We start from the raw sequence: 13,219 nt of genomic DNA, 5'->3' as shown, positions 1-13,219 counted from the left end.
CGACTACGTAAACTCGGCCAAATAAATGCATGACGATATACATGTACGGAGCAACTGCTAGACATTTAGAGTGACGTTTTGAAATCTTACACCCGCATACAACGACTTAGTCTGACCAATCTCGTTAATGGCGGCGGGAGACTTCATCCTTGGTTTTCTGGCAGGATGTGCGGCCATCGTCGTCGTGCTGGCACTGGTGGCCTTTTCACTGATCAAGTCTGGTGATGTGTACGGACTTGGCCACTGGAAGCTGAATGTCAAGGCACCGTTTCCGTCAATGTGGATGAACTTGGGATACTGGCAAGTTTTTTTCATTACATATATATCAATAAAGTAGTTTATGTATCTAATTCACGTATAGGACAAATGATGACGGCACTCCCATCCAGCACCTCGATGAGGCTGCGCGCAACATGCTCGCCAACATCTTGAAAGTTGCTGGCCTTGTATCCAACAACAGCACCGAAAACTCAGTCGCCGTCTTAGACGTGGGCTTCGGATGCGGTGACCAGACCGTAGCACTTGCAGAGCTCATTCTGGCTCCATCACGGTCTCAGTTCCGCTACGTCGGAGTTACTCTGAACGAGACGCAGCGGCAAGCGGCGCAGCAGAGACTCGATGCCACCCTATTGGCAGCTGACAAGAGAGACGTTGAGAATACGTCAATCAAGCTCTTTCAAGCAGATGCGGCAAAGCCAGAATCATGGGACAAGGCAATCACTACCGCTGTTGATAATCTCTCAGACAAGGCCTTCTCCGAGCGCTGGCTCCTGGGCCTAGACTGCCTCTATCACTTCTCGCCCTCCCGAAAGCCCATCTTCAAGCACGCATCACAGAAAATAGACGCAAACGTCATGGCCTTTGACCTCATCCTCGGCGACAACCCATCCCTGTGGCAAACACTGGCCGTTCGGCTCCTAGGCTTCGTCCTACTCTGTCCATGGCAGACTTTTCTCACAGAGGCGCAGTACCGCGACCAACTGGTAGAATGTGGCTACGACAGGGGGGATATTGAGATTAGGGATATCTCGGATCATGTGTTTGCTGGCCTGGCGGGTTTTTTGCAAAGACAGGATGCTGCGTTGAAGCCGTATGGGATATCGCTGACGGGGTATAGTGCGGTTGGGAGGGTGTACGATTGGTTTGATAGGACGAGGGTTCTGAAGGGTGTGATTGTTGTGGGAAGGAAGAAGAGCAAAAGTCAGTAGAAGTGGAAGTTGTGCATTGTCTATTACACGTAGTTTGTATCTGTGAGGAGGCTACCAGGTGCTCAGATCTTACAAAACTCACCAACCCAAGTGAGTATCTACACTATAGCGATAAAAACCATTCAATCATCTCTTTCGGTTTTTTCATCTTAGATTAGGCTGTTCACGATACACGACAACTCAATTCACACTATTGTGTCGAATACACGTATAAATGCAATCAATACATCATCTGGCAGTCATCCACCACCCACCAGGCTTTGGCTCCACGCCCCTCCCCAAAAGCTGACGCTTGATAATTCCAAAAACCCTCCGAAAACAAAACAAAAACCCCCCGAATCGAATTCAGACCGTGGCTTTTCAACTCACGGACTCTGCCGGCCAGAGGACATTTCGGACATCCATGTCCAACTATTTCCTCTTTGGGTGAATGCCCGGCTTATGCATACCTGGCTGGTGTCAGCGAGAAAGCATCCAAATCCCAGCTGAGTGTCCAGCTTTCCACGTCCGAGAATGAGACTCAATGAATCACACAATGGAATGTGGCGAGACGAAATGTAGTCTTTTTGAGCTTCCTGTAGGATGTTGATATTTGGCCGGTGTAAGAGACGGAGGCCCAAACACAGCCACATCACCGCTACGACTGTGGGGTTATTTATTGCTCGCTCAAAGTTCACATCCCCGCATACAGACCTGGTTCGCTTAACATTCCAATTGAGACTCTTGTTTGTCATCTTTCTCAAGACCAACACGGCTGCTGCACTTCATCTACAATCATCATCACTACGAGTGGAAACAAGCAAGATGAAGACATCAATCTAGGCACCGAGTTCTTTGGATCGTGTCTATTGGTATCCTTTTTCCATATACGTCTAAGCTCTAGCTCTATATGAATTCATATTCGTTTAACCAACTCAAGACTGCAGGGATAGCAGCTCACGCGATCACGCGACCCGTTCCACTGGCCATTGGAGATTGAGAAAAGAAAAAAGTCTACTTTTATTTTGCTGCAGTTCACAGCCTCACACTTCTATTTTCCATTTTCCATTACCCATGCCATTCCATTACTCGGGCTTGGGCATCACCAGGGGCTTGGTTCCCAGACCGTTGCGGTTGCGGAAGAAGAGCACGCCCTTGCCGGCGTCCTCGGCGTCCTTGCTGGGCTCAACCCACTGGCACATGCGAGCGCTGCGGTACATGGCGCGGATGAAGCCCAGGGCGCCGTCCTTTGTGTCGGAGCGGTAGTGCTTGCCCATGACGGGACGGATGGCATCGGAGGCCTCGTCGGCGTTGTAGAAGGGGATGGTGGCCACGTAGTGGTGCAGCACGTGGGTCTCGACGATGCCGTGCAGCAGCTGGCGGCCGACGAAGCCCATCTCGCGATCGATGGTGGCAGCAGCGCCGCGGACAAAGTTCCACTGCTCGCCGGTGTAGTGGGGGAGGGTCGGGTCGGTGTGCTGGAGGAAGGTGATGGCAACTAGAGAGGAACAAGGTCAGTATATTTTCAGTATATCTGTGATATCATCGTGGGAGCAAAAGACTAACCGAGCCAGTGGTTGACCCAGAGGTACGGGATAAAGTACCAGACGGCCAGGTTGGACCAGCCAAAGGTGCTGCCGAGGTAGTAGAGCGCGGTGCCGGCCAGGGCGAGGCCAATGTCGCTGTAGACGATGAGCAGGGCATCGCGGTGCTCATACAGCGGGCTGAAGGGGTTGAAGTGGTTGACGCCGCCGCCCGCGCCGTTGTGCTTGCCCTTGCCGCGGCCCTCGCGCTGGCGCTCGTGGTAGTTGTGGCCGGTGACGTTGGTCAGCAGGTAGTTGGGCCATCCGATGAGCTGCTGCATGACCAGCATGAAGAGCGTGTAGGCGGGCGCGTCCTCGGCGAGCTCCGACAGCTCGTGGACCAGCTTGCCGAGACGGGTGGCCTGCTCCTCGCGGGTTCGAGGCACAAAGACCATGTCGCGCTCCATGTTGCCGGTGGCGGCGTGGTGCTTGCGGTGGGAGATTTGCCAGCTGAAGAAGGGCACCAGCAGCGCCGAGTGCAGCACCCAGCCGGTGAAGTCGTTGAGCGTCTTGGAGTCGGAGAAGGCGCCGTGGCCGCACTCGTGGGCAATGACCCAGAGGCCGGTGCCGAACAGGCCCTGCAGGACCGTGTACAGCGCCCAGAGCCCCGCGCGGACGGGCGTGGAGGGGATTAGCTCAGGCGTGACATAGTTGTGGAAGACGTAGAAGGTGGTGGCCAGGCAGGCCATGTCGCGCAGGATGTAGTAGTAGCCCTTGAGCGCGGATCGCTGGAAGCAGTGCTTGGGGATGGCGTCGCGGATGTCCTTGATGGTGAAGTCGGGCACCGTGAACTCGTTGCCGTAGGTGTCGACCATGCGGCCAAAGTTGGGCTTGGCGGCGTTGACATCAACCGAGGACATGGACGAGAGCGAGGTAGACGAGGCAGAGGGTCTGGGCGAGTCCATGGGCGAGACGGCCGCAGAGGACTCGGTCGAGTCGGTGATGTTGCGCCGCAGCGAGGCCTTGACAGGCAGAGGCATGGCGGTGGAGGCCATGGCTGGGCAGAAGGGAGAAGAAGAAGAAGACAAGGATGAAGATAGGATGCGGTGGAGGTGAATGGAAGAAGAAGAAAACAAAACAAAGAGACAAGGCTTGGAAATAAAGAAGGAAAAAGAAAAACCAAGAGTGACACGAGCACAGCTCACTATCAGATAAGATAGGCGTGTGGTTTACGGGCCTCCAGCGAGAGAAGGAGAAGAAGCAGAGAGTGCCGGGACCGGGGCCGCCTTCCTTTTGTCCTTTATGTGGAGGGACGAGGATAGAAGGCAGCAAGAAGAAAAAAGAGGAGAGATGCGATAGGGATAGTCTCGTTTCACCGGACAAACGAGGAATGGAGGCGAAGAGCAGCACAAGGCCAGCCCGAGTTGCACAGAAGCCCAATCCACGGCTGCATGTCACTACGAAAAGATACACCCGCAACAGCCTGGTGTCTGTGCCTCGACAAGTACATCAGAGGTACAGGTACACTCGCACACGCCGAATCTGGCCCCCTTCTTTGTCCGTGTCAGGCTCCGGGAGTGGCAGATCCAGCCGGAGGTGCAGATGCGAGTTGAATTTTTTGTTGGGGGGCGTTTCCTCCCGCCCACCGTGGGGCTGCGCCTTCGCTTTCGGCGCAGACGTCCAGAGGCAAAAAAACACATGATTGATTCCAGGTACTCTCTTGTGATTTTATTCCATCTTGGTCTACTTTGTCTGCTCAATTGAGCTGCATTGCTGGATGATTTGCAAAGAATTCTTCTTCCATTATTTCGTTGACCTCGGGGTCGTTGAAAAAAATTAAAGCCTGCATTGCCAATTGGAGGCGAGCTTAACGCCAGATCTGGCTTCCCCCCCTCATTAACTGGACCCTGGATGGACAGCCTGAACTGCCTACTCGGGTCAACTTACCCCTAGTGCCACTCTTTTTTTTTTCTCTAGGGCTCTTCCAACTTTTTTTTGGGCCAGGCCAGGGTCTTGAGAAAGTGGGTGGTGGTTGCAGCGTCGTCTCGGGAATTAGCTGCGATGCTATTCGAACCACTGTAGTCCACTGTAGTTTATACATGTAGCTTTGGAGCATTGAGCATTGGGCATCGCAAGCTGCAGTGTGAGTGCATGTCCTGATGCAAATGCGGCTTCAGAGCGCATCTTGGAGACGAAAAAAGCTACACGCAGAGCCTCGCCCTACGCCACCGTCACATGTAAAAAAGCAACATGAGGCAGATGGCGGAATAGATAAGCCATCTCCGAGATACACAAGCAACGCTCCCATGGCGCACTAGGCTGACTCAAATTCCCTCGCTCAAGACATTTGACGGTGAATATGCATCATCGACAGTCTCGACGTCCAGGTGATGTGGGCAGCTGTACATGTGTAGAAGAATTGCTTTTACGCCGTATCACCCTGCATTCCGTCTTTGATTGAGCTGCATCTCTCTGTTAGGTGCTTCACAGCGAGTGATGCTACAGCCTTGGTAGCAACGTAGGCACGTACTGCCTGACATTCGCCCGCACCGGACTTCTAATGCGCATCTCAGCAGACCAAGCCGTCACGTCTCTTCCACAAACCAAAAGACACGTAGATGGTGCGGCGGGGAAGCGAGACACGGCCGTGCCGGGGTGGCTGGCTGAGCGAGCCTAAAGCGCAGCATGGGCGATCTGCATTGATGCACACAGTAGAGATACCTACCTAGTCAGGAGAGACATGTGAAGCCGAGTTTTGCGTTTTGCTGGGACTGCACTGGTACAAGCAGCGGTACTTGGGAAATGATGCCCGTTGCAAGGTCGCATCTACGCCCGATGCATTTGGTAGCATCCCGGTACATGTCACTTGTCTTCCCCAGAAGTTGCCTCACACCAAGTTTACTTGCTCTCTTGCAAAACGCTTAAACAGATGATCAAACGAACATTTTTTTGATTTCAGCCTCGGGCCATGTGAATCTCACCTGCTTTCGCATTTCCCCCACCCTTCTGTTGGAACCGCTAGCAGCAGCAGCAGAGTCCTGATGCCATGATTTCTCCTGATGGGCTCTGTGGTTTCTCGGAATCTCGCACAGCCGTGTCATGTCAGGTCACGCAGGAAAGTACACTTATCAGACCACGAGAGACCAACAAAAAGAGAGAAACTCATGTATGTACCTCAATACTGTCTTGTGCTTTACATCGTGGGTTGGCAGAGACCTGCAGGTGGCGAGACGGTGCTTACCGGCTGGATGTACATGTCTCAGCTGGGATGGACATGTACTGCATGGTATCGATTGCTTGCGTGCATGTAAATGACCTACCAGCGAGTACTTGGCAGTAACTGGAGACTCTCTCCACTGTTACTTCCGTAGATGCTTGTGGAGATGTCTGCAATTGACTTTTTCCATTACTTCGACATCTACAGGCACAGCACTACAAGCAGCTGCAAATAGGTACTTTGTTTAAAAAATAAAAAGTAGATCAATCTTCCAAAAAAAAAAAGAGATATGGCATCTCTGTAACACTGCCAGTACAGTAGCAGCAGGGAGTACATCTCTGCAGTACAAAAAGTAACCCTCTCACCTGTCTCTTCCCCCACATCTGTTGGGATTTTTGTTGAGGCCAAGGAGCTCTTCGCTTCTTTTTTTTTTCTCCCTTTGCCCCGTCGATCTGGGCGTGGGGCCGATGCGCCGCAAGCCCGCAACAAACCCACGTGGTTGGATGCCGCAGGCTTAGTAATGAGCGCGGCCGTGATTGGCTGTTTTATTCCACAAGGAGAATATGTAGATAGAGAGAGCTGATAAGAGAAATATACCGAGTTGAGCTTTGTGTTTCCCCCGCAAACAAGGAATTTGGCACTGCCGAAGTGCTATGGCAGCTGCTGTATCGGGTAGGTTTTGCTACTAGTTGCCTGCTTAGCTCTCGATGCATCAGGTGCTCTTGATTGGGCTCTGGCGTGTTGCATCGTACGTTGCCACCCAACAGTCCTGCTTTGAGGTGCAGGTTTGCTGCAACATTTGCCGAGACGGGGAGATCCACTCTCGAACATGCCCACTTTGTATTTTGACATTTTGACTCTCAGTTTCAGAAGAAGATGGTTGGAATTGGCAGTATATCTTAATAGGATCAAATAGATTTGTCGACTTTGCCTCATTGGGTGTTTGGAGACTCCCATGTTGCTCCATGAGTAAACCAGATTACATACATACTAGTCTGCATCCAATGCAAGCTACTCTCCAAGCAGCAATATCAAGGTGACACAACAAAGTGACGCCGCTTTTTGATTCGGATAAATATCAATTACTCAAAACAGCTGGATTGAACAGTATTTCTCAATGGATCAAGTAGAAATGTAGTCTTTTCCTCATTGGGTGTTTGTGTAAGAGAGCACAGTCTTGAGATTGCTCTACAAGTAAAGCAGATTACATGTATTTCTAGTACCCTTCCAATATGAGCTTTAACGTCATGTCATTATAACAAAAAGACACAGGTTCAATTTCACCTATCAATCTAAGTAATTCTCACTTAGATGGCTGAGATTGGCAATGTTTCTAGGCAGGATCAAGTTGACATGTAGTTTCTTTCTCCCAGTGTGTGTTTGGCTTCAGGCTTTCAACATCATGTCATGTCACCTAAAGTATGTCAAAGAAATACAACTTCAACTCCATCTTTCGGGTAAATGTCAGTTATCCAATGTGAGCCCATCTACCTAAATGCTTCTCGCCAGTGCAAACAAATCCATACCCCACGCCAAGTAGAAAATGAAAACCCATATTCTCTCCAAACAACACTTATACAACCAACTCCATATAAAATGCCAATCAAGATTCACAATAACACGCCCTTGAAGCTCGCAATCTCCAACTCTTCATAACTGTTGTCCTAAATCCCTCCCTCTTCATAGACTCTCGCTCTCACCCTCACCACGCCACCATCCTCCCCTCGCTCTCCACCACCTGCTGCAGCCGCTGCGGCATCACATCCACCCACATGTCAATCTTGTGCTGCTCAACCCCCGCCCACGCCTCCCTCGCCGCCTTCTTCAGCGTCTCGTCCTGCCAGTCCGTTAGAACCGCCGACGTCCACTGCTTGCCCGCCGGCCACACCAGCGAGTCCAGCGGGCTCAAGTCCGGGCTCTCGCCGCAGCTAAACGTGCACCGCAGGCCGTGCGTGTCCTTCCACTGCTGCGCGAGGTTGACCTTGCTGGCGCTGCCGTGCGCAAACACATCGGCGTCCTCCTCCAGGATAAACGACCCCGGTCCCGCGGACGTGAGCCACGGCTTGACCACTTTGTCGAGCACCTTGTCGCAGTAGTCGGCCATGGACATGGTGCCGCTGTCCTTGGGGCTGGTGGACGAGTCGTAGAAGACGAGCTCGCTCTTGAAGCCGTGCCCGACGGCGACCCAAGCGTGCAGCCGCCGGATGTCCCGCGGCCAGTCCAGGCCGGGCTGCTGCGCACAGGAGCTGCATAGCTTCTCGCCCGCTCTCGGCGTGAGACGCATCTTACCGTCGAGCCCAAACGCAAAGTGCAGCTCTGCGCTGAACCGCATGCGCCGCCAGTCCTCCAGCAGAGGATACGCCATCAACGCCTTCCTGGCATAATCGCAGCGTTTCTCCCGATGCCTCTTGTGCGTATGAGTCCGTCCACACGCCAGACACCGTCGGTATGCCAGCGTCCCCAACGTCCGATGCAGCGTTCTCCGGTTGCAGTTCATCTCCAGGCCCGCAGCCTTGGCCAGTCCATTCCAGTTAAGGCTCACGTCTTCAAAGTTCTCATCCCACAGGATCTCCTCCATCTTCTGCTGGTCCGAGTCTGAGATCTTGCTTGGCCGTCCTCGTGTCTCGCCCCATTCGGGATCCTCACGCTTGGGCTTTGGTGATGCGCTCAGGGCGGCATATCCCTGCGACCGGGATAGCTCAAAGTGCCGGAAAATAGCAGATTTATTCACTGGCAGCCCCTGGGATTCGAGGTATGAAATAGTGCCGCGCACCATGGCTTTTGCCGGAGTGTCGCCATGCTTATACCCAGCAGGCATATTGAAATGCTAACGAGGGCAGCCTCCAATAACAGCTCCAGCACTAAGAGGCAAGGCTTATGGTATCAATTCCGGGGAAAGCTTTCAAGGTTACTCTGGCAGCACTTGATGAAACCAATCAGAGGAAGCAAGAAAAGAGAAGGCAGATGTCGCAGAGTCGGTGTGTTGGGTTATTTTTGTCCGGCAGCGTTGATGACGCCAGCTTATCGCGCAAAACGGGGTCTTGACGTAAATATTGCCCACACAGACCCTCACGTGATTTTATACCGTCACTTCAGCCCGACCGATGTCTTCATAGATGTGTTTTCGCGATGCATAAAAATGAGTATACACGTATAGTGTGGTGTTTATTTATACAAGCTTCATCAGTCATGACTTGCGAATATTGCAGCAGTGTCCGCATCTGACCTTCTCACACTCTGAATTCTTCGCTGCCAGTCGTCTCATAGACACAGTATCCGTCTGAGTGATGAGAGCAGACAAATCAAAAAGAAAGATGCAGATTATAAAACCATTCAATTGTCTGCTTGTCAAAAGCAAGCTGAATAGACACTATGCAACTAAATTTCGGATTAAGATTGGCTAGCTCCAGTCATGCCCATATGATAAAATCCCTTGCTTGCTTTCAAAATATTTGAAAATTTCACGCCAATGTTCTTCAGATGTAAAAAGAATGAACAAAATAGAGAAGAATAAAGAAAGAACGTGCTCAACGTTGATCAACCAATGGTCTGAGATGTGTGTGTGTGTGTGTGTGTGTGTGTGTGTGTGTGTGTGTGTGTGTGTGTGTTTGTGTGTAACCTGACCAACGCCCGACCTCACATAGCCAACCCTTATTGTCTCCATGTCTATATGTCTTGATATACATTACCACCGGGTTCAGACCGAATGTCATGGGCATCCATATGTCTGACGGGGGAGGTGAAGCCCCTAGATATCGTCTTGATATGCAAAGAAAATAAAAGAAAAAAGTGACGCAAAGCTCGCTGCTGTTGCCGTGTCTTAAAAAGGAAGAAAGAATATGCATCGTCTATTGTTTCCCTGCATCGCGGATGCTCTGCATGAAGCGATCTTCGGCACCAACTTCGCTCACTGCTCGTGTTGATGTAGCTCCGGCGCTGGTTCGTGAGATGACAGCCTTGACCTCTTCGGCAGTTTTGCACACCAGCAGATCCGGCTCTCGGTTGAGGAGAATGGCAACGACCGCTCGGACCAGTAGTGTATCGCCTTCGAAGACGTATACATCCCAAAGTCGTGCTGCTTCGTCAATGGCCAGATATCCCGTGAAGAGGCTGGTGAAGATGTTTGCGAGGTAGTGGTCAAGCTGGACGCCGGGGACCGCCCTGGTCAAGTGGTGCCACAGGGTATCCGACTTGCTCTTGAGCGATTCAAGTACTAGATTGTATGCTGAAGCTTGCGCACCGCGATCAAAGGTATAAAATGACAATGGTAGGGGGCGGTTGAGTACGTTTGCGAGGGCAATAAAGGTTGTTTCGGGGTTTGGTAGATTCAGTAAAAGCAAGGCGGCTATGGTCTGTTTGATATGTTAAAGTCAGTGAACAAGCTCAACACTCGGCAGTGAAGAAGAGAAAAGAGGCGCATCTACTCACATTACACCCTGACACATAGCCGATATCGTTCCTATACATGGCATAGGCTCTCAGCACATCCACCAAGCCCTGATGCAGAGGACCAGTCACTTCAAAGATGCGCAGATCCCTCCACGTCTTCTCGGCAACGTCTTTGCGAATCTGCTCAAACCACTTGACGCGCCTCAGATCCTCGGCATCTCCCCTGTCAGTCTTGACTCTCTTCTCGAGCTCGTCTGAACGGGCCAGTGCAGCTTTGAAAGATGCCTCTGTCAGGCCAAGCTCGTTTCCGATGGCCTTGGCCCACACAGCTCGTCGACTGCGGGGCGCCACTCCCTTCCACCACAACTCTCTCGTCTTCTTCTCGCGTATAGCCTGGTTCCACCGCGGGAGAATGTCGTCTTCCCAGACGTGCATGGCCCTGTCCGCATTGGTGTCCCTCGCGTTTGCCTTGCTCTTTCGCGCTGCTTCGCGGCGCTCCTCGGCCTTGACACTGGCTTGCATCAGTTTCTGATATTCGCGCAAGTGGCGGCGTTCTTCGGCGGGGTCTTTGGGAGGCAGCCACGAAGGCCTCGTGCGGCTTAGAACAGCCTCCTTCTCCTTGGAAATCGGCAGTGGGTCAATCATGATGTTGGAACGACGAAGTGGCGGAAGCTCGGCGAAAGAAGACTTGACGCGACCTTTTTTTATATCGTTTATGCCATCAATCTTTACCGACTGGTTCGGATCCCAAGTGTTGGGCCTTGCCACGGCGCCATGTCGCTTGGCTTCGATTTCATGCTGCTCGTCGGCGTGCTCCTCGAGTTTCTCGGTCAGAGCCTTTGTGTCGGCGTTCAATTCCGAGAGCGCAATGTTCCAGCTCTGGGCCTTGCCTCTGAGAGGGCTGGGAGGCTGCCTTGGTGACCGCAGCGAGCCTTGTGCCTGGGCGACAGGCGGCGTGCCGGCGCCGACGCTGCGAACTCGGGGACTCTTTTGTCGGCGGTTGGGAGAAGGCGAGGGGGATTTTATGGACGAAGGCCGGCTCGCGGGTCGTTCATGCTGTGGGCGTGGAGAAATGGGAACATTCTCGAGGAAGAGGCCGTCAGGGAGATCGTCGTCATCGTCGTCGTCGTCGCATTCTTGCTCCAGCTCTGAGATGGACTTGCGGTCTCGGCTCACCTGCCAGCTGCCTCGACGCGGCCGGGCAGGAAGATTCGGATCTCGAGGATTCAGCGCAATGCCCGGGCTGGTGCTGCGGTGACGGCGAGACTGCGGCACAGACGAGGTGGAATAGCCCTTGGTCAGCGTCGAGATGGGCCGCGGGTCAGACAGCGTAGGGAAGTTTGGGCTGCGCGGGTTCGAGCCCTGGGAGGTGCGGTCGAGGTTGGAAAAGGATCGCTTCGGGTGCGGCGCTCGTTTGGCCGAGGCGAGATCTCGAGGCTGGCGGATGGGCTGTGGCGCAGCCTTTGGGGTGACACGGTCGTCGAGGCCAATGTCTTCGAAGTGCCCGACGTCCGCCATGACGCTGCCGTCGTCGCTGTTGAGCGAGTGAAAGGACGACGACTTGGAGCTCTTGGACGCCGTCATGCCGGGGGGTGAGTCTGGGCTCATGCGGCCGTGGATCGAGACGGCCGTGTCGAGGCCGTTGATGATGCCGATTCCGACGCCATGGTCTCGAAGCATCGTCGCATGCGAGGGCAACCAGCTGCCCTGAGTCGTCGTGTTTAGAGGAGAAAAGTAAAGGTCGATGGAGATGACGGGCTCGTCTTTTGTTTACCGCGTACAACGCGGCAGAGTCGAGCCTCTTTAGCTGGCGCAATTCGCCTAGACAAGGTGTCTCGAGGTCTGAAACAGCCAGACGCTCTAATATGCCCGGATCGGTTTGAGGGGGGCTTCGTTTATTAGTGGGAGACCACTGCAAAAAAGTGAGAACTGAGAAAAGAAACGACAATAGACAAGTGATAAAGAGCGATTAAGAATAAGCAAAGCGACTGAAATGAAGGCCTGGGCCTCAAATGGTGTAGATGTTATAACGAGTGTGTGTTGATACAAGAAACAGGCAATGGAAGTAATGGGGAGAAGAGAACGAGAAGAGAAGAATTGCGGAGGATTGGAGGAGAGACATGACGGAAAAGCCCAGGAGGCGCCTAAATCGAAGCTCCAAACCAGGAGGGGACTCGGTACTTGCGCAATGCTGGTGCTGCCACCCGTGCGCCGGTACCGGGTACTGTGGGAGTGGCAGGCCTCAGGTACCGGGTACCCAGCCGCATCCCCTCCTTGGCTGATTCAAACCTTGATTGCTGAGCGCTAGTGGGCATTAGTGCTGTGCTACAGGGCAGTTGGGAGCTGCAAGGCCCGGGCTGTGCACGCGCTGTGGATTTGCTGCAGCGTGGCATCGGCGTGCGTGCCCGGGGATGCGTAGCAGGTACAAGCGCGCCTTGTACAATTTGGCGTTTGGAACCGTGCCACCACCGTCACTCGCAGGAACCGGTACTTGTGCCTGGACAAATGTGCCTGGACAAAAGCAGATGGGCGCTCCAGTAATCAAACGCACGGCTGCGCACCTCTGACGTTTGGCAAAGGCTGGTGGTGTGCATCCCATGCTGGTGATTATTTTCCGACGACTGGTACAACCGTGTTTCTTATCGAGGTTGCACTGCATGTGCATTTACACCTAAAATCTGCGTATCTTGCACCTTTGCTGCAAAAGTCCTCGACGTTTCTGTAAACAGGGAGGCAGCACCGCAGCTTGCCCAAAGCGTCGTCCCTCGCAAGCCTAAGCTTTTCTGCACTGTATCTGATACAGGACCACATCAAATTAAGCATCATCCCTGCCATCAATCTCTGTCGCTGCTGTGCACAGTGGGTGCCGCTACAGGGCCGCGTCGACGGCACAGTGTCGCATC

At 53.0% G+C, this 13,219-nt stretch overlaps 3 protein-coding genes across 3 annotated transcripts; 1 reads left to right on the top strand and 2 right to left on the bottom strand.

The window, feature by feature from the left end:
• Window positions 1-413: 413 nt before the first annotated feature.
• TGAM01_v203950 (hypothetical protein) lies at window positions 414-1,208 on the top strand (the record flags this gene model as incomplete). Its single annotated transcript, XM_018809527.1, has 1 exon — window positions 414-1,208. The coding sequence occupies one exon, from the start codon at window positions 414-416 to the stop codon at window positions 1,206-1,208; it is 795 nt and encodes a 264-aa protein (XP_018657216.1).
• A 1,064-nt stretch (window positions 1,209-2,272) lies between these two features.
• On the bottom strand, window positions 2,273-3,765 carry TGAM01_v203949 (hypothetical protein; the record flags this gene model as incomplete). Its single annotated transcript, XM_018809528.1, has 2 exons — window positions 2,273-2,685; window positions 2,754-3,765. The coding sequence occupies 2 exons, from the start codon at window positions 3,763-3,765 to the stop codon at window positions 2,273-2,275; spliced, it is 1,425 nt and encodes a 474-aa protein (XP_018657217.1).
• A 6,010-nt stretch (window positions 3,766-9,775) lies between these two features.
• On the bottom strand, window positions 9,776-11,996 carry TGAM01_v203948 (hypothetical protein; the record flags this gene model as incomplete). Its single annotated transcript, XM_018809530.2, has 2 exons — window positions 9,776-10,279; window positions 10,356-11,996. 2 exons carry the CDS (start codon window positions 11,994-11,996, stop codon window positions 9,776-9,778), a joined length of 2,145 nt encoding a protein of 714 aa, XP_018657219.1.
• Window positions 11,997-13,219: the final 1,223 nt, after the last annotated feature.

Source organism: Trichoderma gamsii, assembly GCF_001481775.2.
Source record: "Trichoderma gamsii strain T6085 chromosome Unknown Scaffold_11.2, whole genome shotgun sequence".
Classification (NCBI taxonomy): domain Eukaryota; kingdom Fungi; phylum Ascomycota; class Sordariomycetes; order Hypocreales; family Hypocreaceae; genus Trichoderma; species Trichoderma gamsii.
The sequence above is the reverse complement of the archived record's forward strand: the minus strand, read 5'-3'. Positions and strand labels throughout refer to the sequence as shown.